The 26,158-nt window shown below is 38.3% G+C and overlaps 1 protein-coding gene and 1 pseudogene across 1 annotated transcript in view; one reads left to right on the top strand and one right to left on the bottom strand.

Moving 5' to 3' along the window:
- LOC124864165 (transmembrane protein 184A-like) overlaps positions 1–5,467 on the top strand; it is a 37,618-nt gene extending 32,151 nt beyond the window's left edge. Inside the window, exon 10 of the mRNA XM_047358831.1 lies at positions 3,230–5,467. Coding sequence (XP_047214787.1) covers positions 3,230–3,459 — 230 coding nt within the window. The 3' untranslated portion in view covers positions 3,460–5,467. The remainder of the gene's footprint in view (positions 1–3,229) is intronic.
- LOC124864992 lies at positions 4,772–16,415 on the bottom strand (annotated as a pseudogene).
- Between the last annotated feature and the right edge of the window lie 9,743 nt (positions 16,416–26,158).

The raw sequence follows: 26,158 nt of genomic DNA, 5'->3' as shown, positions 1-26,158 counted from the left end.
AAGGCACCTCAGTGGGAAGTCTGTGGGAAGGAAAATGTGTGGCAGAAAACGCTGCACAACAAGAAGAGGTGACCGGACCCTGAGGAAGATTGTGGAGAAGGGCCGATTCCAGACCTTGGGGGACCTGCGGAAGCAGTGGACTGAGTCTGGAGTAGAAACATCCAGAGCCACAGTGCACAGGCGTGTGCAGGAAATGGGCTACAGGTGCCGCATTCCCCAGGTCAAGCCACTTTTGAACCAGAAACAGCAGCAGAAGCGCCTGACCTGGGCTACAGAGAAGCAGCACTGGACTGTTGCTCAGTGGTCCAAAGTACTTTTTTCGGATGAAAGCAAATTCTGCATGTCATTCGGAAATCAAAGTGCCAGAGTCTGGAGGAAGACTGGGGAGAAGGAAATGCCAAAATGCCAGAAGTCCAGTGTCAAGTACCCACAGTCAGTGATGGTCTGGGGTGCCGTGTCAGCTGCTGGTGTTGGTCCACTGTGTTTTATCAAGGGCAGGGTCAATGCAGCTAGCTATCAGGAGATTTTGGAGCACTTCATGCTTCCATCTGCTGAAAAGCTTTATGGAGATGAAGATTTCATTTTTCAGCACGACCTGGCACCTGCTCACAGTGCCAAAACCACTGGTAAATGGTTTACTGACCATGGTATCACTGTGCTCAATTGGCCTGCCAACTCTCCTGACCTGAACCCCATAGAGAATCTGTGGGATATTGTGAAGAGAACGTTGAGAGACTCAAGACCCAACACTCTGGATGAGCTAAAGGCCGCTATCGAAGCATCCTGGGCCTCCATAAGACCTCAGCAGTGCCACAGGCTGATTGCCTCCATGCCACGCCGCATTGAAGCAGTCATTTCTGCAAAAGGATTCCCGACCAAGTATTGAGTGCATAACTGTACATGATTATTTGAAGGTTGACGTTTTTTGTATTAAAAACACTTTTCTTTTATTGGTCGGATGAAATATGCTAATTTTGTAAGATATGAATTTTGGGTTTTCATGAGCTGTATGCCAAAATCATCCATATTAAGACAATAAAAGACCTGAAATATTTCAGTTAGTGTGCAATGAATCTAAAATATATGAATGTTAAATTTTCATCATTACATTATGGAAAATAATGAACTTTATCACAATATGCTAATATTTTGAGAAGGATCTGTACATCTTCAGCCTTTTTTACAAGGGAAATAGGCCATTCTTTTTTACTTTTGTAAGTATAGAAGTATTTCAGCATAAATCTATGAATATACAGATAGAATTAGCTTTTTTATCTTTAGCTGTTCGTTTCATCCTGTGCTCTACTGTACACACAGCTGTGTTCAAAAATAGCAGTGAGTTTAAAAGAGCTCAACAATTTCTTAACTTTTATTTTTATTCATGCAAATGCGTTGAAAACACTGCACAGTAAAGCATTAAGAAAAATGTTATGATTATGGTTCTCACTCAGAAAATATCAGTGTCTGCATTTGCTTTTACAGTCTCAAACATTTACTGCAGAACCTGGAAAATTGCTTGGAAAATTTAGACAATTTGTGAATCACAGTTTTATAACCACTTTCTGTCAGCTGCTTCACATCTGTGCTCCATGGGTTTGACTGACTCCTGGCACCTGTGAACAGCTATTCTAGCCCATTAGACTACTGTCAATAATTATTCCGAATCTCTTGGTTTTTTCCTCATAAAGAGCCTTCTTAGTGTCACCTAACAGGTTTTCTATTGGATTAAGGTCCGATAATTGGGTTTGCCGCTTCATAAAATGTATTTTATTGGTCTTTTGTGTTTTTGGGTTGTTGTCTTGTTAAATCGCTAATTTTAAGGACTTATTTTATTATTCTGATGTATTCAGACTGATGGTATGTGATAAATAGGCTTAGCTCAATAGTATGAGAAACATCTCTATCATGATGCCAGAGCCATTGTGCTTCATAATATACTGTGGCTTGAATTCATTTTTTTAGGATCATTTGACAAACTGTCTGCAAACTGAAAGAACAAAATTTTGCAAAATTTTTCTTTAGGCCAGTCATTGTGTTTTGGGGGGTTTTGTGACTTCTTCTGATTCTCTTTAACAATGGGACTTTTGGAGCTCTTCTTGAAGTGTAGCTTCACATAGACTCAATGACAGAATGTCTACAGTTACGACCGAGTTCTAGAAGAAGACTGAGTCTTTGCCATTTTGGTTATTTCTTGATTTGTTTAAATTGTAGTTTTCTGCTTTTTTTCCCCATGTCCCTTTAGTTGTTATTTCTATTTTAAAGTATATGAGGTCATTTTAAATGAGTAACCTATCGTTTTCTGCACTCCTTTATGGTTTCCCCTTTCCAATCAACAATTTTAATCAAAATATTTGCCGTTCTTCTGAAAATGAAATGAAATGTGCTCAGATTTTCAAAGAGACTTCTATAACCAGAAAGTAGATATTCTGCCTTCCTCCTTGAAAAGAGCCACCTGTTTGACACTTTACTTTACTTTACAGAATGTACGACTTCACTGAACTCACCTCTGTTATTTTGAACCCACCCCTTTCAAGTAATGATTTAGTAACAGAGAATCAAAGGCATGCATGTCGTAACTGTTGGGTCACTTAATAAATTATTTGCAGTGTAGAAATATTTTAACCAAACAGTGATTGATCTGTTTGATGTTGCACTGCTTCTTTTTTGAAGACAACTGTTATTGTTGTTATTGCTTGCATAGCTCTGGTTTGGTGCACTTCTGATTTACTTATTTCTCCTTCTTTCTTTTTCTTTATTTTCTTTTTTTTTACCTTGCTGGTCCTTTTTAAGTTCAAAAGTAGAATCAGCTTGCCTCGCAGTCGGATTCTCAGGAACAATCATGATTTCTGAAGAGCCTGAAGCTTACAAAAAAAATCAAGATTTAAGGGGAAAATTGTTTTTGAGCAGCATCGTTCTGTATTTTGCTATGTACCAAGGGTTACATTGAAATGTTTAGTTTTATAGTCCCTGGATGGCGAATATTTTCAGTGATCTAACTGTCTTTAGCTAGAGACTTTTTTATGATTCTAACAAAATTGAAGAATTTTGGTTGAATTTAAAAAATAAAAATTGCTGTAATTGTTCTGATTCCAAATAAGTGACAAGAGTTCAGACTAAAATTGGAGTACTTTTTTAAAGTGTCGTACCTTCACTTTTATTTATGCTCTGCAAATGTAACCGCACAATTTTGTGCATTAAAAAGCTTGACTTTATCCTATTGTTTCTGCAGAGTCTCTCCCCCCAATGCAGAGCATCTCCAGCGGCTTAAAGGAAACCATAAACCCAGGAGACATGGTGCAGGATGCCATCCACAACTTCTCCCCAGCCTATCAGCAGTATACTCAGCAATCCACACAGGAGGTCACCCAGCCCAGCACTAATGGAAAAGTGGCCACGGGCAACAAGAGCTCTCGGAAGTCTGACAAAATCATGCTGATTACATCAGATGACGAGTTCTAGGCATTTTTCCAGCAAGAGACCCAGGTGTTGGTGCCCTTTCCACCCTTACCTCTGACCCCCTGGGGAAAAAGCTGTCTTGCATCACTCACAAAGCTGGGTTGAACACAGGCGGTTCGTTTTCACAAGCAAGTATTTAGGGAGGACTTCCTGCTTCTGTTCCGTTATGTTTATTTAATCATAAGATGTTAATGAAATTTTAACAGTTTTAAATTTCGCAGCTGAATAGGGTGAGAACTAATCCGTCTCCACCTTGCTGTGATAATCTGGAAAATTACATCTTTGCTTCATCATACAAGTCAGGAGACATGCGCTTCCTTCAAATCAAGCCGCCGGATTTTCAGCTGCGTCCTCCATGCAGATTCCGTCTTTGCCGTCTTGTCACTGCAGCCTGTCTGAAGTTGTATTCCCTCTGAATCATGTCAATTTCCAAGAACAGATGATTAATATGTGACTCCAGGTGGGAGGCAGGGAAGCAGGCAATGGCCGAGAATGGCACTTCATGGACCGTTACTCACATCTGCTTGTTTGAAGTATTTCTGAGCATTCCTCGGCATGGTTTCCTGACAAATGAAAGGCTTTTGTTCAAAAATGCATTAGTTTTTGGAGCAGGCAATTCAAACTGCACTTCGGTGTCCACTGTAGCAAGATAAACCTGTTGCCTACAAAGTGGGAAGTTGGATATTCTTAATTTTTTCTCAGCATGATAAAGACTGGCCCAGTTAAATAGCCATGTAACAGTTAATTTTTTTAGAAATATTCTCTATTGTAACTGTGTTGTATAGTGTTTTATGATTCAATTTTGATGCTCATGTTGTCCTATATTGTAAGGGTTATGAAATATGTACACAAATTGATTAGTGTTAATTGTGCTGTTCAGTATGGTCTGTTTGTGTAAAAATATAATTCTTTTTTTCTATTTATTGTGAAAAGTTCAGGCCATTTCAGAAATTGAACATTGATAAATTGTACTTTTATTCTTTTTTTTTTTTTTAACAAACTATAAAAAAAAATTTTTGGGTAAGATGTGTAGCCTTTCAGGGACTTTTCTATTGTTCATAAGTCATAATTGTGCTTTTTTTTTTTTTTTTCCCTTGTGCCAGTTTTGTTTTTCTGGGAAATTATTCATTATTAATGCAGACGTGTACAAAGTAGTTTTAAACTGGTTTTAAATTCAGATAAAATGACTTGTCTAAAACTTTTATGCAAAAAACTGAGTGAAGCTTTTAATAAGGAAAGAACTTTTATTTAAAAGGTATAAAAACAGATATGGCAGTACTATTAAAATAAATAATTTACCATATTTTCTTTTCAATCAGGGCAGGAAAAAATGTTTTATTTGTACATGATGGTAGTTCATTGAGAACAGGTAAATAAATGAACATAAAATAAAAAATAATTTAGCTGTTCCTTTTTAATACCATGAAATAAATACAAAACATAAGCAGACTTATAACAAGTTTAAAGGGTACATAACTGGTTTATGCTGCCATTTACTGTCCTCATTCAAGGTTTTTTATAGATGGCAACTAATTGCCCTCAACTCATTGCTGTGAATAGATAAAAAAGAAACTCTTCTACTCCAAACTAATTTAGCATAGAAATTGCAGTCATTAAAATAGCATTTGATTTGTGTTGTCCTTTCAGCAGTTTTATAACAGAATTTAAACAGTAGACTGTAGAACGGCAAAGATGGTGTTGAAAGCTTATTTAAAAAGTCATGTTTGTCAGGAAACAAATTCCATAAATATTCTTGCACTTATCAAAATACGAGCCTTTTCAATATTTACAATTCATCCAGAAGTGTTGGCCGGAATAGAACGTCTGGATGTTGCCAAATATATTAAACTGTAAGAGGAAAGAAAAATGTCCTGGACAAAGTTTAGTAAACATCTACGGCAGGAATTTATTTTCCTTGTCCCACAAATCTGTCTACATTTTCTTTTCTAACATCTGTTTAAATTAATTGGAAAATGTGTCTTTATGGATCTGTATAAAAAACAAAAAAACATCATGGATCTGGGTTTGGTAATTCACCTAGAGAAAGGTTTGTCTTTTATTTGGCACAGTAAAAAAATACGTTTTGCATTGTCTAAAAAAAAAAAAGATGTTCTCAAAATTAGCCAACTTGGTCTCAGATGCAGTATATAAGTGCTTATAGTTTTGAAGACTCACCACTAGAGGTCAGTATAATGCTTTGCATTTTAGCTGTCATGAGCATTTAAAGTAGACCTATGTAAACAAAACAATATTGTTTTTGGTTTTAGGACTGAAACAGACTATCACATTAACTGGGTTTGGGTTAGCAGTGCTGAATAATAAAAGCATTACCATTGTAGGGAACACTTTTAAAACCTGTGGTGACTGCACCAGGTTTACACTTAGTTTAAGCTCATAAGCTCTTAGGAAATATTTTAACACGTGAAGCCTTAAAAATGCTCTGACATTGCAGTCACTTTACAAGTTTTCACAACACTGGTCTCGGTGGGAAAGTACAAGCATGCTTTAAAATTTGCACTGAAGGATCCTATAACACGGTTGACCGTTTGATCACATTCTAATGAGGTCCATTTTACATCTCACTAACATTACATCAACAGTTCTACATGTGCTTATATTTCACATAACTGCAATTTCCACTGTTTGCAAGGTTACAGAATATCAGCCCTAGGCAGCTAATTGTCGAGTAAAAATATATAAAAGATTTAAGTTATGAACACAGTCTCATAAATGTGAATACAAATAGTCAGCATCAATATCACTTTAACTCTAGTGATTACACAGACACACCACTCTAAAGAGAGTAAAAGATAGAAAAATAAGTATATTTTTATGTATTTTGTATGCAGACTGTATAAAACTGTCAGAAAAAGAACATAGGACATAACATAGGAACTGGGTGAAAATTCAAAAAGAGAAAGAACACAGCAATGCCCCTGCTTGAAAAAATTAAATCACAACAGGTTGTACAGCAGCATAGTTTCCCATTCTGTTCTTTGCAGCTATTGAACAGGGGTAGAACAGGCATGTCCTCTAAGGCAAGATGAAATCCTGACATGAGTTGTCTCAACATTAAGAATGGATCCTCTGTAGGAACAGCTTGTTTTCAAGTCAGCTTTATATTTAAATAATGCAAGATGTTCATAAAGAGAAAGGCATTTACTGCATTCAATTTTTTTAAGAGACAGGTGTCAGGAGTTTTTCTTGTAGAAGAGTGTGTCAAACGCAAAAGTAAATAGCTACTGGCTGTAAAAAATACCAATACCGGCAACAGCAGCACTTCCTGTGACCCAGCGGTAGGAATGATTTTTCTTTTCTGGACGGAGTTTATCAACGTGACAACAGAACCAGCGAAGGATTTGTCACCTTTAATCTGTAATATACAGGAAGATAGCTGATTTTTTTAAAGGACTGCTTTCATTATCACTATATCCAATATGGATTATCCACCAAACATCACAAGTGCAGCAGGGTTTACCATACATCCTTACTTTAGACTGCCACTAAATATTCCCACCGCATTATCATCACACATTTAGTACATACAAGAATGGCTTCTGTGAAATTGTATCATGTAATTTGCTTTATACTGTATGTTTACAGTTATAAGTGCTATGTAATTAAGAAAATTCTCTAATTACAAACTATTTTTGCTCAATCTGCTTCCTAAACACATTCAAATGTAATGTTTTCATCATAAGTTACAAAGAGGTTTAAAACCTATTAATGGTATAAAAAAAGGAAACCTACAATTTGGAGTCAAGAGCTATAAAATAGCCATCAGAATTTACACCCAACCCTTCTCAAACAGACTTCACAATGTCTTTAACAACACATTTCAACCCTACTTACTAATTCATCTAAAACAGAGTAAACAGAAGCAAACATAGCTGATGGAGATTTTGTGTTTCTTTTCATTACTCTGTGTTTTCCAAACATGCAATACAAAGACATGTTTGTCAGTTTACTACTTCTTACCCAGCTTCTTTTATGGCTTAGAATAAAATAGAAAAGATAAAGGGGAAAAAAAAAAATGAAAACTTGTGTTTCATCTGTCTCTCAGATCACTGGAAAAATTTAAAACCTTACTGTGCTGAACTGCATGTTAGGAATAGATTTCTTATAGATCTTTAAGTCAACAGTTGAAGGCTTAATTTACAGTTTTTATGTAAATGTACAGAAATTACAAACAGCTATATTGCCACAAAGTCATATCGTTTATAATTGATGTCCTGCAGTATCAAATATCCCACCGGTCTGAGGCGTGATGCAGCATTAGGGCATGTAAGACGGACAGTAATATATCTCTACCATCAGTCACAGAGGCCCAATACCCTGCCGGTGCTGGGAGTCGGGATGGGGATGTGAACAGTGTGCAGACAGTGTAGATTGTGTAAGAGACAGGCGAATGAAGACAGAACTGTGAATGCAGCATAATGTGACATAGAGCTTGGCACCCAATCCTTCAGTCTAACAAACTACTGAGCATCCTCTCAGTACAAGATGGCTGGATTCAGGACAGAACCAGTGAAGACCAGGCAGGAGAAGGAAAAGCCCAGTCCTCCCAGCACTAGGAAGGAGCTGAGAATGTGGTCGGGCTGGTGTTGTTGTGATTAGCGGACTTGACAATGGTGATGACGCTGGTAGTTGCCACCTTGCCGGGTGAGATTGGCCCTCGCGTTACAGTCCTGGCGAAACACTGCAAGGCCTCATACTTGGCTCGCAGGGCATCCAGCTCCAACCTCATGCTGGCATTCTCTCGGGCCAGCTTGTCCACCTCCTGCTGCAGCTCTGTCTTTTGTCTCTCCAGCTCCTCTTTCTGGGTGACACGCTTGATGCGACAGCTGGCGGCATAGCCTCGGTTCTTCAGGGTCCGCCTCCGCTGCTTCAGCCGTATGACATCTTCCTTCGTCAGCCCACGCAGGTGCTGGTTCAGCTCCCGCACAGACATGGCCACCAACTCATCGTCACTGAGTCCCGGGGCATTCTCACCCGTCTCCTTTTTGACCTGCAGAATGCAGTCAGTGTGTGAAGAAAAACTCCACATGCAAAGACAGTTCCACAAAGCATTTCTTAAATTTGCCAGGCTTACCTTTAAAGTTTTGCTTGTCTCAAAATGAGTCGTCATGCCCTGCATGCAGAAAACCGACCAGAACCTCACAGAAGTTGCACTGAAAATGAAACGGATAAACACATTTTTAGTTGGAGAGGAACACATTAATTGTGGTTGTTGCCATTACAAACTTAAATAACATCCCATTCATTTGGGTTTGATTTGTCGTCTCACATCTGTTGTTCTGGGAAGGCTATCCATAAGATTTAGAAATGCGTTAATGGGAATTATTGATCATTCTTCAAGAAGAACATTTGTGAGGTCAACACTGATGTTGGAGAAGACGATCTGGTTCCCAGTCTCCATTCCAATTTATCCCAAAAGGTGTTCCTGCCGTATTGAGGTCAGGATTCTGCGCAGGTCAATCAACTTCATGGACCTTGCTTTGTGAAGTGCTGGGCAATCATGTTGGAACTGGAAAGGGCTATTCCCAAACTATTCCAACAAAGTTGGGAGCATGAAATTGTCCAAAATGTCTTGGCATTTTGGACAATTCTCTTAATATTTGGCAAGTATTAAGAGTTCCTTTCACAGAAAAAAAAAAAGTGGGGCTTAGCCCAACTCCTGAAAAACATCTCCACACTATAATCCCCTTTGCACCCAACTTCACATTTAACACAGTAGAGTCAGCCAAGTGCTGTTCTTGTGGCAACTACCAAACCCAGACGCATCCACAGACAGAAAGGCATAAGTCATCATTACTTTGCTGTAGAATCAATGTCAATGTGCTTTACACCACTGAATCCAACGCTCTGCATTGCGATTGGCTCGGATACAGCTGCTCAGTCATGGAAACCTATTCCATGAAGTTCTCCATATACTGTTGATGAGCTAATCTGAAGGCCACAAGAAGTTTGGAAATCTAAAGCTATCGACTGTGCAGAAAGTTGGTGACCTCTGCTCACTATATAGCTGAGTTGCTATCGTTCCCAGCCGCTTCCACTTTGTAATAATGTCACTGACAGTCACATGTAACATATTTAGTAATGAGAAAATTTCTCAACTGGACTTATCACGAAGGTAGCATCCTATAATAGTACCAAACTGGGATTCACTGAGCTCCTAAGAGTAACTAATTCTTTCACTAATGTAGAATTACTCTACATCTGTAGGTGCTGAATTTTATGCACCTTTGGCCATTGAAGTGGTTGGAGCACTGGAATTGAATGATTTGGATGGGTGAGGAAATACTTTTGACAATATAGTTTATTAACCATTCTAAGATCTATTTCTTGGTTCTAATATAATCACCTACACAGTTCTAAAGAGCTTAAACACATTAGAACCAGCCACAATGACATCCATCACACTGGCTAAAAATAACATTTGTGTGTTCATGGAGGGTCTTGTATGCTTAAAATATTGTTTGTCATCTTATAAGCATGTTCTTAATTTCAGCATAGTTTAATTTTGTGAATATTTCAGTCACCTCAAATATTAGTATGAGAAATCTGGTGCCATTTCATTGTGTGACCTATAGTGCTATTCTGGCTTACGTTTGTTCATTTCTCTTTTTATTAATACTGATTCCACCAATGCCTCATGTAACTCTCAGCTCCACAGAAAAGTTGGCCATCCCAGCCTATTATATCTTTTTGTAACGTTTTTACAGTTAGACAGTTTCTCTGCTTATTAACGCAATCCATGCCAGCAGATGGCAGCAAGACACACAATTAAAATCCATCACTTTTTGATAGTGTTTGTCTTTCATTTTATGAGGGAGATGAGCCAAACTTGCTTATAGGAACAAGCAGAAATAAAACACGGAACTGTTTCAAGATTTAAACTTTCTGCTGTGTGTGACGGCCAGGTCCGGTTTTTAAAAAAGGCCGCTTGGCACTCGTCATACAGGGGAACTGGTTTCTCAGGCTACTCTTATGACAAAAAACAAGAAAAAGTAAAGGGGAGAAAAAAACTGAACATGGCAAACATCAAGGCTCCATTTCAGGAGCTGCCGACCAGCCTGACTGGGAGTTCACTGTCCCATGCTCCAACAGCTACCATGGAAACGTCCTGAGAATGGGCGTGGGAGCGTGAGTCACATGGTCACCGAAAGGGTAAACAACTCTCATTCATAACCGCAGCATGGCCCATAGATAGCATTAAAAAGAAGCACAAACTAAATCTGATCATGATATTCTATCTTAAACTTTGTTTCTATTATATTTCTCTTAATTTTGCAAGTTAACTTCTAGCCAGTCTTTTACAGTTTTTTATTGTTTAATGTGAGGTCTCTGGGTCAACAGTCAGGCCCCAATGCTTTGCTTTTCGTCCCACATTATAAGATGAGTATAACATTTACAGTTATGCTGAACTTTACAGAGCAGTACAGCTGTGGAAAATTCCAGGAGAGGGAATGTCATAGGGAAATACTTTCCTTTACAGTCAGTGATGTATTTTTGTTGCGAGACAATGCAGTCTATCGATTTAAGGCTGTCTCTCTCTGGTTGGATCCTCTTACACTAAGCTTTCCTGAACTCCTCCATGCCCTTATTTAACTCTGGTGGATATATTTAGCTCACACTGCTGACATAAAATTCTGCCAACTAAACAAATATAGGAGAGTATGTGTTAAGTGATACCTCAGTGAGAGGACAAATATTCTCTACAGTGCTGTGAAGAGAATTGGAAAAAAAAAACTCCAGGTGCTGGAGTTCACTTTGTGGTCTTTATCATGTTTACATATTTTAGGCCATAAATAGGTACGGTATATGCTAATTCAGGAGTTTGTAGAATGTGGTTGAATTTTGCAGAGAAGTGAAATTTAAAAAACAACCGTTTTACTCTGAAGCATCAAGAACTTCCCTTAGAATAGGTAAATGGAAACAAATGCAAAATGCAGAAAGGTGCTAAACTAGAGGTGTGTTTAGAGATTAGAGGACCATCTGGTGTACTGTCTCGTTCATAGTTGGCCTTTACAAGTTAATTTTAAGTGGTATTGCATCAGAGGGAGTCCCTTTTTTTATTCTTTGTGGAAATCTTGGAAAAGTGATGAGGTGCCTCTCCCTCTCCATCAAGGGGCTTCCGGTCGGAATCAGGAGGCCAAGTTGTTGCCCTGAAATTCTTCAGATGTGTGCTTATTCTCTTGCAGTTTCCACTAAGACATGCTTCTCATAATCAAGTTTCCTTAGAGGAAAAGCAGCAATTATAATCACACAGCAAAATCCACTCGCAAAGGAGACACACAAATAAAACATGGCTTCTCAGCATGGTCAAAAAGGTGACTCAGATCAGGTTTTCCATAATGGAGTCTGAGTAAATTCCTCAAAGCAAAGCCGCTGATGGTGGGTAAAAAAAAACAAAAACTAAACCACATTCCTGAGCAAGCCCACATGTGCGAACCCTCACATGCAAACAAGCGAATCTTCTCAGGAGAGAGACAACATGCATTCTGAAATATGTTCTGCGGTGCACTCAGATGTGGGGGTGGGAGTCACATTATCTTCACTTTTAAAACAATGGTTGCAAAAATTCCTAAATGTCTGGAATTCAGAAGCCTCTCACATGCACTGCTTGCCCAAACAAATCATCTGCACCATGTGCACATGTGTGCAAGTAAGTAGTTCACCTCTCGTTCGCTCTTTGAGGATGGAAACATAAACAATACAGAGCTCTTCTAACTCTACTCTCCTAATTTCCATATGTTTCATCACAGAGGTCTGATGACTAAAAGCTAAAGAGAACTTTTACTCAGCAACACTAAAAAGCCATGCACATTCTGACTGAATCTGTACCAGCTAAAACCAAATATTTACATATACAGTATAAAATACTTTTTTTTCCTCACTGTCTGACAATAACCCAGGCTAAACTTTTCTCATGATATGAATATTAAGATTACCAAAATTATTTATATTTACTGAAAGACAGAATAAATAGTGATATAGTTTTATGACAGAATCATTTTTTTATATTTCTTCAGATTTGAATATTTGCATATTTGCATTTGTATAACGAGAACATTAAAATGTCTCCAAAATTGAAGTCCTTTCTTCTTGTGTGTATTTGCAAACTCTAATCTCACTTTTTTGTGTCACTTCTAGAGTTATGGCTACTTCTTCTCTGAGTGGCATTTCAGCCAATGTCAGCACAGGACTCATTTCACTCTGGATAATGAACCATTTCTGCAAACTTTAGCAAGCATCTTCAAAAAGTATTTTGCTTTTGTTCTGGGCTTACTATTAGAGCTGTACAATATATTAAATCACGGTATTCATCACAATATTAATCTGTGCAACATTACAATTGCAACAGATTACTTGAACATAGTGTTTTGGAGAATTATATTTTCCATGCAAATTATGCTCCTCGATAATATAATTGCCATGTAGGATCAATTTTAACTGCCCTATGTGCACAAACTAAGTTTTATAGTGGCCAAAATGCTACAGCTCAGAAAGAGTGGTGCGGATATTGTGTTTTCCTGTGTTGTGTAGCACATTTTGCACCAAATCACATTCATCTCTGGGACAAAACCAAAGATGTCTATACTTTCACATAATTGTTGGAACAGATGAATTTGTTAGTCTGAAATAATGTCAGTGAAAACAAACAGGTATGTGAATAAACATGACTGGTTTCAACTATATATATATATATGTGTATATATATATATATATATATATATATATATATATATATTTACAAAAAAGAAGAGACCCTATAAGATATTTTTGACACTAAAAAAACAAGAAACCAGCAATTTACATTAGCACAAATAAGGCTAAGTAAAACAAGACAAGTAAATCCAGAACATACAAACTAGAATTTCTTTTTGAACCAAAAAGATCTGTAAACTGTTCCTCATGTTTAATGAAACATTAACAGATCTTCGTTACAGCATGATACCGTGGGGCCCTGTCCCCTCCTAAAATAAACAGCTATCAAAGAGTTATGAGCTCATGCTTTTGGAGCTAAAAGAAAGCTGACTTGTTTCTTTTATATTCTGAAGTCTGAAGTAAACAGAAACAGAGTATTTACACTCTTCTAAGAAAGCTTTTCCCACACTTATTCAGGAATGTGAGGAGATTTTTCCTCCTAACTGACGCGCATGGCACTCTGCTCTTTCTCCAGCGCAGCACATTTGGTGGGATGTTATGCATAGGAAACGGAGAGCATAACTGCTTGGTGAGTCATGCTGTTTACGGGTAAAAGCGACGACCAGCAGCAGGGAATCACACCCTCCTGATCTGATGTTTCCTGGAAAATCCCGTTGTTTCACAGGGAGGAAGGAAAAGTACAGAGAACCTTGGAAATGGTTGCTATGATCAGCCGGAACCTTTTGTGCGGAAAGGGAGGAGGACTCATGGAGAAGATATTCTCGCAGACATTGGGATACAGAAATGTTAGGAACGCAGGGGGGAACACGCACTTCTATTCACTTTTTTACACTCAAATTAAATATGAGTGACCAGCAAGACAAATATTACCAGACAGGTTCCAAACATTAATTTTAGTAAATAGTTAAGAGTTTTTACTGCATCTTTTTAAATAGTATTTTTTCCAAGTCTTGGGTAAGAGGATCATAACTTTGTATGTTTTGGATTAATTTTTTTGTTCTGCTGATCACATATTTTCTTTGCAAAGTGGTAACAAGCTGCTATCAGCTCCGAAAAGATTAAAGAAGGAATTCCTCAAATAGATGACGCTCAGAGCCGGCCCAAGGCATAGCCGGTACATGTGGCTGCTGAGGGTCCCCTGATAGCTTGGGAGGCACAAGAGCACTTACAAATTCCCAGGACAGGTTTTAAAAAATGCTATAGCCGTAAAGACGCAATAAAAACAGGACAATAGTTAAATGACAGTATGTTGTTTTCTTGGGTTTTTTTTGCTTGCAATGCAAAATATGGATCTGTCAATCTGGAAATGCACCATTTTACTCTAATTACAGATTTGTATATTAGTGGTGCTGTGGTGGAAGTGAGTCCCCAAATAAAATTCTGCCTAGGATCCTGAACAACCTAGAGGCGGGTCTGCTGAAACATATAACAAGTTGAAAGCAGCTGTTTAGGACCGAATAACTCTGAAAGGAAAAGCAGAAAAAAAAACAAAAAACACATTTTCACTTGCAGGTGGCAGAGTGAACTGATTTAAGAAGAAAAATACCTCTTCTTACAAATGTGTGTTTTTTTCTGTTTACACACTATTTGGCACATCCAATAGTGTTAAAAAAAATGTAAGTTCCTTAAAGATAATTATAAACAAGGCATCTTTTTTTCCCAACAAGAGGAGCAAAAGACATCACGGCGAATGTGGTCCCTGTGAGTCATACCATCAGCAACCACAAATATTTCACTTTCACAACATTTTACCACAATGTGTTGTGCAATCGACTCTGATTGTCACTGAACTCTGGCAAAATGTTAAACTCTGAAAATAAACTATACAGTCTGTCTATTTAGGGGGAATTTCTCCTAGAGTGCTTTGATGACACAATGAATCAGCTGTTGTACGCTCTCCCTCCAAAACACACATCATCACTTTGGTGACTGAACCACATGTTAACCATATGACAGTGAAGTACAAATGCTACTACCACCCATGCTCCCACCCCAGGCTGAAGGGCGCTCATCAGAAACCTCTTCCTGGCGTCAAATCTTTAGAACCTCTCAATGGAACAAGCAACTCAGAGACAAATATTTTCCATTTATTAATCACTGGAGCAAAGTCCAAAATGTTATGCAACAAAGCAATGAGAATCATGGGCCATTAGGTCATTGCCCCTTACAGCACATGACTCCCTTACTGTGGTCAAGAAAGGAAGATTGATGTCGACCAGAAATCGTACTGAAACACCCGATAAGATAAAGACATTTGTTCCATTTGGGTAATTTAGTGGTTGTGGAAATATGTGCTGCCACTGCTATAGACTTGTCAGCGCCGGTGGTCTCCGATGCCCTTTGTCCCACATGTCTACAATGCAGACCACGTGTTGATTCCGATGTCAAAAAACGTAGACTGGCATTTTGCAATAGGAATCTATATCAGGGGGTTGTGTTAGAATTAGTTTAGAGGGATGTGAAAGTGTTTGTGCGCGGAAATAGCTTCAGCAAATATAGCAGGGAATTATTGGGTTATTCCATTTTCCTTAAAGAGTTCATTCAATTCGCAAAACATAAATTTAATAAAACACCCATCATAAAAAGAATACAAAGTCGGGTTTTAAGTTTTTTGGTTCCACGCTGGCTCATGATATACATTTATAATTTTTTCGCAGGTTTTCCGCTTTGAAAAGCACATTTATTAGCTATCTATATCTATATCTATATCTATATATAGCGAGAGAGAGAAAGAGAGAGCTAAGAATCATTTTAAAGTATTTTTATGACTGGAATATAAACGATAATAAAGAGAGGAAAAGACCTTGAGAGTTTCTGTAGATTATTTTTCTCTCACTTTAAATACAATCACTTTGTGTACACTCTATTTTTTTTCTCCAGCACCAACACGTGTCCTCTCGGCTCCAACAATCCGCAAAGTCAACGTAAACTTCCAGAACCACCACCAGTAAGCTTCCTCACGGGCCAGTGGACCCAAACACCAGCCTGTCTGCGCTTATACATCAGCGTGAGAAACTTTAGCAACTTTCTGAGAAATGTCAAAACATCTTCTAGGGGAGTAAAACACGACAAAAAACAACCTTACCTCTGTGAACGCGGGTATATGTAGACGGGGAATGCGTAAAAGTGACGGAGTAAGTTTTTCTATCCAAGCCACGAAGTGAGTTGACACAGTCGGCGAGACGCGACTGGCGGGCAGTGGTGTATCCTCCTACTGAATTAACTACAAAACAACAACAATGTACCAACATTCCACGCTCTGCTTCCGCAAGCGCTCACGTCACCGATTCCTCGTGACCGCCCCCTCCATTCATGAAAATAACTTTCTGCTGACGTCAGTGTGGAGAGGGGGGCCCGGGGGGAGGCCAGAAATAGAAGACAGATACGGCTGGCAACAGCTTTTGCTTACTTTACAAAACAAATCAAAGTCAGTTTGCCAGCCGGGAGAAACTTTACATTTCTAAAGAGGTTTACTTGCTGCAATTGTTGCTTGCATTCTCCGCCAGTTGAGTCGCCTTTCCTGTGAGTGGACTGTTTTATGGCCAGGGTTAAACACAAGGGAAAACAACGACGCCCCCACCCCTCAGTCTGCCTTTTGGGAGCAGCAGCATTCCATTACTGAGGAAAGTATGCAGAGTAGTAGTTCAGAAGTCACAAGATTTATCTTATTTTAACTGCAGCCTGTAACGTCACTGCTATTTTGGGTAATTAACTACTGATCCTAAGTATGTTAAGCCTTATACGGTCGAAACTTTTATTGTCCTGCTCGATGAGCTTTTCAGTTTAAAACAATCTCATTTGCTTGAGACTTTGGTAACAAAGAAAAAGAACAAAAACACTTTGTTTACACCTACTGTATGTAGAGTTGGCTCATACAACAAGCAGACTTTGTGGCTACTTGGGGGCCCTGCTGGCGTCAGTGTCCAAGATCACTTGAATTATAAGTTGTAAGTTGCAGCTTTGCCATTTCATACTCTTTGAGTCCCTTTCCTTTCAGACTATTTTCTGTTACAATGGAGTTTTCACCCAAGTGGGTCATTCCACATTGACCATGAGTCAGTTCATACCCACCTTGGTGACGTTCTGAACTAGCTTTGACAACTAATGATTTAAAGTAGTTTTCTCTCTACTTGCTCATGATCTGCTGTAAGAAAAAAATGGCTATGTGACTGATAAGTAATATCTGCTGGCAGAAGGCATGTCAGTTATTTTGGTTTGATCAGGGGACATAATGTCTTATATTTCTTAGGACTAAACTGGTTAAAACAGGGATCAGAACAACAATCAATGGAAGGAAGGTAAAAAAAAAAAAATCTCCACAAAATAATACACAATGAAACAACAAATAAACTGATAAGCAATAATTGTTTTGTTTTTTTACCTTGTCCTGTCCAGCAGAGTAACGCTCAGAATTGATATCTGAGTGCCAAGAAAAAGCCCAACAGATTTACTTTCACAAGTGGAGCATTACAGCTAACGTTTTAAAGCTCTGCTTGATATTTATAAAATAAACTTTATTAGAAACTGGTTTCAGATTATTTCAATTGCTACAGACACAGAGACAGAAACGAAAAGGAAAAAAATAAGAAGCACGAAAGAGAGAGAAGTGGGACAAAAAGGAAAAGGGGATGGAAGGAGAAAAGAATGGAGGAAAGAAAGAAGGATGAAGAGAATACAGTATAACACCTCAATATAGAACATTTGTGTATCTGTTAACACCTGAATCTAAACACCTGTGGGTCTAAGTTTGAGCGTGTTTGTGTATACAAGGTTTTTCCATAAAAATGTAAAATAGCAAGTGTGAGGAGCCACAGACCTGCCCCCCTGGACCCGGGACAAATACAGAGGAGATCCGAGCCACAGACATCCTAAGGCCCCCCAGAGCACAGGAACCCCAGGAGAACTACCGCCGGGACTAGGGAGCAGTCCAAGGCCCACTCAACACAAAAAACAGGCACACACAGTCACACACAGTCACAATCACATATTCCCACTCTCATGCGTAAAACTCTCACACCCACGCACCCAACGTAAAGACAAACAACAATGGACTTCATACATTCACTCACACTCCCCATACATACTCTATACTCCCAGGTCCAGGTGCCGATACCCCATAGGGACAACCAGCCCCCGGACCCAGGAGGTGGCCCCCTTCCCTCCGGGGTTATAGACAGGCCGACAGCTCCAGCACCGAAATCTGATTCAGGCTAGCCCGGGCTCGTGCCCATGCCTGAACCTGAGCAAGCCCGGCCCGGACCCCAACCCCCCGTCCTGACCCCAGTCCCCAACGACGCCCCTCCTCATCCGGAGAGGGGGCCATGTACAAAAGAGGGTTCTACATGGTCCAAACTAGCCTGCCAACCAGAGCCGCCACAGAATAAAATAGTTCCAATCCCCCAATGAATTCTGATCCTAAACCCATGAGCCCCCCAGCCCCAATGAACCCAAATGTTTATTTCCCCACAGGGCAACCCCCAACCAGGACACAGACATTGAACACATGCCCCCGAACCCATGAATCCCCTCCCCACAGCATATGGGCACACTCCCACAGGTGAGCTTCATCCCTGAAAAGCTGACAAAGCGACATCCACACAGTGCAAGCTCCACACACAGCCCCGCTCCGAACACCCCCGCCGCGTCCCGCCCCCACCACACAGCTCCCCGCGCAACGCCACCCCAACCCCCAACCCCCGCCCACAGGCACAATAGGGCAGACACCACCGAGCACCACGCCCACAACGAAACCTCGACCCCACACCAAGATGGAACAAACTCACCCATCAAGAGGCCCCCGCAACCACACAGACACACCACATCACTGCCACTGCAATGATAGCCCAGGGAGAAATATTATCCAGCTCAGCTCTACCACTGCAGCTCAGCCAATCCAAATGCTGGTGACCCCACATCCAAGAAGAGGACACAACTCTCCCACCCCACACACTGCAGTCGCCCATGCCGCCGTCTAGCCCACCGCCTCGGACCTCAGACAAGTCTGTAATTGTAATGGGTGTAGCTAGAAGTGGACCCCAAATGAATCTCAACTTTGGGCCTCATACAACCTTCAGTCAGCCCTGCATCGTGGGTAACACAGTTAAAATATGTCTCCCCATTAATAACACCAATAATTATGCACAACGTTGTGTTTATACATATTCATCCTGTGATTTTGTGAAGCAATTCAGATACAATGTAAAAGATCATCTCTTTAACCATTGCAAAAATAAACTAGTGTGTGTGTGTGAGAGAAAATGTTTGTTCATTCTTTTGTCACTGACCATTTTTGGTCAAACACTCTTTCATTATTAAAATTGTTTTGCATGATGCATATTTTTTATGGTGCTATGTTTAGCTCTAAATGAGAGAAGCAGAGACAAAAGAGGAAACCCACAGAAATGAGAGCAGTCACACTAACACAGTCACATGCGTGATGCTATCCTAACCTTTAAATACTGATTAGTAGATGCTGAGTTGAATACTGTAATTGCATTTATTCAGACAAATAGAAACGAAACAAATGTTCCATCTGCTTATGATGATCTGTTTTATCCAGATCCCTTTCATCAGAGGAAAGCATTCATTAGTAATGAGATTTTTGACTTAAAAAGGAATGTTTGTCCACTTCACAAAGGCATCTGCCAGTGAAACTGACTCCTTAGATTTCTTAACATACTCGGCACCATATTGGTAAATAGTTACTGTTTCTGTTTGTGGTATATGACTCCAGAGAATATCATCTTCCTAAATGCATATGGAATCAGTTGTTTGCTTAAGATGGTGGGTCTGGTTCTTTCATGAATACTGCAACATGTTTTAAGGCCAAACGGCACTTGAACCTCATGACTAACTGTGTTTGTGCTCTCAGGGTGTACAACCGCCTCATGAACCACAAGCGTCACCACAGCATTTCCTGTAACATTCAGGCAGATGTATGCGTGGGTTGATGAGCCAATCCATATCTGATTTCATTTTTTTTAATATAGATTTAAACTTGACGACAATAATTCAGAATATTAAGATTAGGTATCAGTATTAACTTTCTATAGGAAGGAGACAAACTGTGATGAAAAAAAATCTTCAAAATAAAATCAAAGAAGAGATGAAACACATGCCTGATTTTTATTAAAGTAGATTTAAGATGTAATTACATTAGTTAAAATAGATTTAAAATTAGATTTCATTACTTTTAATTGAAGTAGAGATTGAATTTTATTAGAATAGAAAGTACAATTTTCTGTGTCTAAGTTCAAGGCAAGGTAAGTTTATTTTTAAAGCACTATTAAGCCCAAAATAAAGCAGGGTACTTTACAAGAGAACAGAGGAATAAAGGAAAAATATACATTAAAAAATAAAAGGACAACAGTGAAGTTTAAGCATTAGCTAAAAACAACCATCAATATGTAAACTGAAAACAAAAAAGTAAAGTCATGAAAAAAACAGTAATTTTCTACCCATATCGGAGAGCTGCAATAAATATTGGTTTTAGTTCTGATTAAAAGGAGCCAACCGTTTCTGTGCATCTTGGGTTTTCAGGGAGTTTGTTCCAGAGCTGAGGAGAATATAAACCAAATGTTGCGTCTACTTGTTTAGTTCTGGTCCTGGGAACACTAAGTGAACCCGGTTCTATTAACATGATGGGTTTAGATGTTTTATACCTGACCAGCAACTATGGAATGTATTTAACCCCAAGACCACTCATTCCTTATAGACCAGTATGAGAATGTCCTACAACAACAGAGTGTCTTCAGTCAAAGGCTTCTTCAGATCTGCTGTAAGACAGACGGCTACAAGAGATCTTTCCTGCCCACAGCCATCAGCATCTACAAAGGCTCTTTGAAGAAACCTGCATAATATGAACTACAACAACATTTAATTTCCCTTTCGGATTATTAAAGTATTTTTGAATTATATTGAATTAAATTAAATTTTTTTTAAATCTATGCATTTACAAACAGGGTGCCAGTGGAGTAATTAAAGGATCAGTGTGATACTAACCACTTTACTGGTGTATGTTAGGATTCTTGCAGACACATCTTGGATCACCTGCAACTCCCTAGTTTGTTATTTTTTATAGAGATATCCAAAGACATCATTGCAATAATACTCAAAGTAAAATACATAAGTTTTCTGTGTCCTTTTTTCACTAGAAACCAGTTTTTCTAGCAATGTTTGGAGGTGGGAATATTCAGATTCAGTAGTAGACTTTATGTGGATGTTAAAATTTACGCCGTAATACATATCAACACTTCAGCCTATCGATTGAAAGAGATGTTGCAGTACTACATAATTTAAGGTATGGAGATCATAGACTTTAAATAAAAGTGGCCTGAGAATGAAGCCTTAAGGAACTCCACATGGAAACTTTTGTGTATTCAGTGTTATGATTGCCAATGACCCAAAGTAGTCATGGTTATAGTAGTTCTGCTGCTGCTCATCTTCATCAAAATGAATCATTTTGAAATGGTTTGAAAATCAAGGTTTTATGAACGTCTACCTTTGAAGGTTTTCCAGGTAAAAGCTATAGAGTGTTGTTTGGGAGACTGATGGCTGGGGTTTGAAATTGCCTGTTACTTTCAGAACTAGATCTCAGATAAGTAGAAGAGAGTAGATATATAGAGGGATGGAGAAAAGAGATCAAACAAAGAAGCATTGTATCAGTTTGGATGAAACAAAGAGGTGATAAGATTGTATTATTTTCACATACTGATATAGTCTAGATTAGATGACATTAAATCAAGCAAACAATAGGATGATATTCAGTTATAGGTTATCTGACATGACATTTTATTGTAAAAAACACTAAATCTGGCGAGAAGATAAAACTGGAACGTAAAGGATTTGATCAGGGATAAGAGGGAATTATATCATTCCATGACATAAGCAAAATTGGACAAAAGTGAAAAATAAGTCATATTTAACATTGATGATAGATAAGATTCAGATGGATTAGATGAGTGATAGCCAAGGCTAAAGATGAGTTTATATAAACTGAAAATAGGTTTGAGACTGATGTATTCGAGCCAGACTGAAATACTGTTAAAATGTAACGTAGAGGGGAAAAATGAGCAAATCTGAGAAACATTAAGACTAAAATCAAAGAAACCTGCAGAGTTAGGTAGCCAAAGAAAAAGATAAGACCGAGCATCTGCGGGAACATTATTGAAATTCTGCATCAGTCAGATATCCAGCTGCTCATTCAATTTAACAGCGCCTAATTAGTATCTAGCTGGCTGTAGTAAACACAAAGATGAACCAAAATAAACCAAATGTGTTCAACACATGTACCGGTACATTAAATTATGGGCTCCAGAGTCTTCATGCTTTTTTTTCTTTCGATTGCTCTATCTGTGGGGTCTCTCTTCTTGCCGGCAGTTTTGGATTACAGGAAGTAACACTGACTCACTAACCTTTTTTGACTCAGAATGTTGACGGCAGAAATCTGATATGGTAGAAAGAGGCCCTCTGTTGTAAGGAGCTCATTTTTTGTCTTTCAAGGCCACTTGATTTTAGGCAAAAGGCAAATGTTGAACTTACAAGATTATTTAGACTGATTAAAGCATTAAAAATGAAATACATCGTGTAAAAATACAAGATTTCTCAGAAATAGCTTGCTAAAAAATGCCTGACACATCAGAAGGCTACCTCTGGCACTCTGTGAGTTGTACATCACCCTAAAAGATAAAGGACTGTTTTTTTGCACACTTGTAGACTCCCATAGTGACACAAGATTTAACTGGAGCACTTACTGGACATTCCACTGACTTCACCAAAATGTGCTTCTAATAAAAATACTTTACCTAACCAGGTGGCAGCAAAGAGCAGCGTGGAAAGGAACATGGTGGGGTTACAGTAGCAGTGGTGGCAGCAGCAGCAACGGGAGAATGCCTTTGTGCACTGGTTTCAGTTCCACAAGGTTCTACAGCTTCACCAATATGTATTTAGTAAGCAAAATGAAAGATTGTGTTATTGGAATCTCTATTTACGCAATTCAGTGGGAAGATGTTAAAATATTTCCATACTCAACCATCTTGTCATAGTTGAGTAATGCCTGAGGAATGAACAGATCATCACCACTGACTAAGGGTGGGAATAAAAATAAAATTAAGGAAATAAAAAGCTTGGATGCTTCAGTTTTGTTTTCCCAAAACATGAGCTTTTGTGAATGATGCAAAAAGGGTGGCAGCACTGACATTTTTTGTAGACGTTGTATGTTTTCCACATTGAAAACTTGGTTGAAAGAATATTGATCTATTTTAAAATCATGGACTATAATTTAACATGTTTTAGGATCTTTTAGATCTAGTTTGATTTGTATCTCATTGGTGTTAATATAATGCGCAAAGTTGGGGCCATTCTCAAAACATGGCGAGAACATGGTAAGACAGTCAAATATAACTTTAACAGACTGACCTGTGAAGTAAAATTGCTAATATTTCAGTAAGAGACCTTGATATCATGTATTTTTAGCAATAATTTATTGTCTTCTTTTCTGTAAGACAATAACAGCTTTGATATTCACCATAAAATGTTTCTCCATCAACAGACATTTATTAAAAAAGATTTCAAATACATGCTATGAAGGATCTGTAGGTGTCTGGCTAGACTGCAACTTACCAACACTAGCTGGACTTTTTTTACTATGTGGATTTGCTTCATTTTACAATAATATCTGACCTTCCTTGCTGAAAGAAGCCATTCAGATAAAAAAAATCTGCTGCTCTGCAATGTTTGTCATTCAATATGAGGGTGCTTTTACAGATATGAAGGTTCACTGTGTGCACTATTGTTCTCCCATAAAGTTATGAATGCTATTTAAGAAACAGTTTGCAGCTTAAATATGAAGCCTTTACAAAACAGCTGCATTTATACTGCAGTTAAATTACATACGAGTGGACAAAGTCTGTTATTTAGAAGCATCAAAGTAAAAGGGGCTCAATGACAATTCAGAGTACACTTTAAAAACCCTATTTGTCAAAAATGTTTGTATACTGCTTTATTGATATATTACATAACATTCCCATGAAATGTATTCAATTTTGTGGTTATAAACTGACAAAATGTGAAAAAAATGCAAGTATTATCAGGACATTTGTGAGTCACTGTGTCAGAGATACGTTTGATGTTTGCATTGTTATCTTTCAGATATCAGTGGATCAGGTACGTTTCCTAAAGGGATGCAGAGAGTGTCAGAGAGAGAGACAACCATGACACCAAGCATAAAAACATTATTTAGAGAAATGACAGTATTAATATGACCAACAACAATATTTTATATCCTTTTGGGATTAATAAAGTATTTGGAATTGATTCATTGATTCATTCATCTTTTATACCGCTTATTCCATAGTGGGTCATGAGGGAGATGGTGCCTATCTCCAGCAGTCTACTGGCGAGAGGCAGGGTACACACTGGACAGGTCGCCAGCCCATCGCAGGGTAACACAGAGAGATACAGGACAAACAACCACGCACGCATTAATTCACACCTAAGGGCAATTCAGAGACCAATTAACCTAACAGTCATGTTTTTGGACTGTGGGAGGAAGTCAGAGCACCTGGTGAGAACCCACGGATGCACAGGGAAAACATGCAAACTCCACGCAGAAAGACCCCTAACTACAAACTGTGCCACCGTGCAGCCCAATTCAATTCAATTTTGAAGTTGAATTGAATTGAATTCAACAGAAATTTTGAAAAGTGATGAGTGAAAAGATTTTCCAAGCTCTGACTCAATCATTGAAGTAACTGCATGATTCATATTTTAGGACGACTGATGTAGCTAAAGTGATGAAGGGCCCACACAGATTACTGGAAGAACTTCGTCAATAAGTTCCAAGTCAAAACAGGAATGGGATTATTATAATTATAATTATTATTATTTTCCCTGTAGTCTGTATGGAGATGAAAATGGTAAAAGGGTGTTTTCTCTTTTTAACCTTAACCTTCATTTATTTGGCTTTTTTCCACTTATTTCTTTTATGACACATGAAACAAAGATATTTCAAGTTCATAAAACCTTTTTTATAATAATGTATCTATATTTCATCTTATGTAAACAAAAATACTGAAATGTTGGGACAGAAAAGAAATCTAACTTCACATGTTTCCCACTGTAAACCCTGTTCATATGATTTTATCAGATACAAATACAATCAGAAAATAGTTGTTTGGCAGTGCACACTAAGGGAACTGACTGACCTTTAGCCATTGAAAGATGTCTTATTCTCTTATTTTTCAGGGACATTGCATTATGCTCTATAGAGGGATGTGCTAAAATCTGCAAATCTTTTTCTTCTTTCCTTTCACTTGTGTTGTTTGGAACATTGTTTTTTTTAACGTTTCTGAATGTTTTTTTGTATATGTTTGTAAAATGTTTATAATTTACTCATATTTGCTCCTGCAAATCTTGACTTCATTAAAAAAATCAACATGAAAACTAAAATAATTTCTAAATGAAAGATGACTCACTCCTTCAGTTTACAGCTACACTATATACAAACTAGAAAGAAAAAAAAAACAACAAAAACAGTCTACCGATCCATCCATCCCTCTTTATTTTATTTTGTGTTTGTTTTTTTACTTAATCTGGATGTTTAATAAGTACATATTTTACAACCCTAAAAAATCTTATTTACTAGTACTAAATATATAATCATTTAAAACAAAAAACCTACAAAGTTTTGTCCGCAGCATTTTTATGTTTAAACATTAATGTTGATAATGCACAGTCTTGGAAAATAATAAGTCTCTTTACTCCCCTCTTGTGTTCATCATGCATAAGTACATGTAGGTTCATGTTATGAGCAACCTGAAATCTTTCTGAGTCACTGAGCGTGAGAATGGAGAAGTGTAATACTTCCCCCTATTGGCCATATTGAGTAACTACAAGTATTCAACAGCACACTTTTAGCGGTTCTAGCCTTTACGTTTTGCGTTAAGTATTTCAGCGTAAACGTAAAGCAGCTATTATCATTATCATATCATAATAAATATTTCTAACAGTAAAGATTATTAAAAGAGAAGCC

Source organism: Girardinichthys multiradiatus, chromosome Y (assembly GCF_021462225.1).
Source record: "Girardinichthys multiradiatus isolate DD_20200921_A chromosome Y, DD_fGirMul_XY1, whole genome shotgun sequence".
NCBI lineage: Eukaryota > Metazoa > Chordata > Actinopteri > Cyprinodontiformes > Goodeidae > Girardinichthys > Girardinichthys multiradiatus.
Note: the sequence above shows the minus strand (reverse complement) of the source record. Positions and strands in the feature narration are given on the sequence as shown.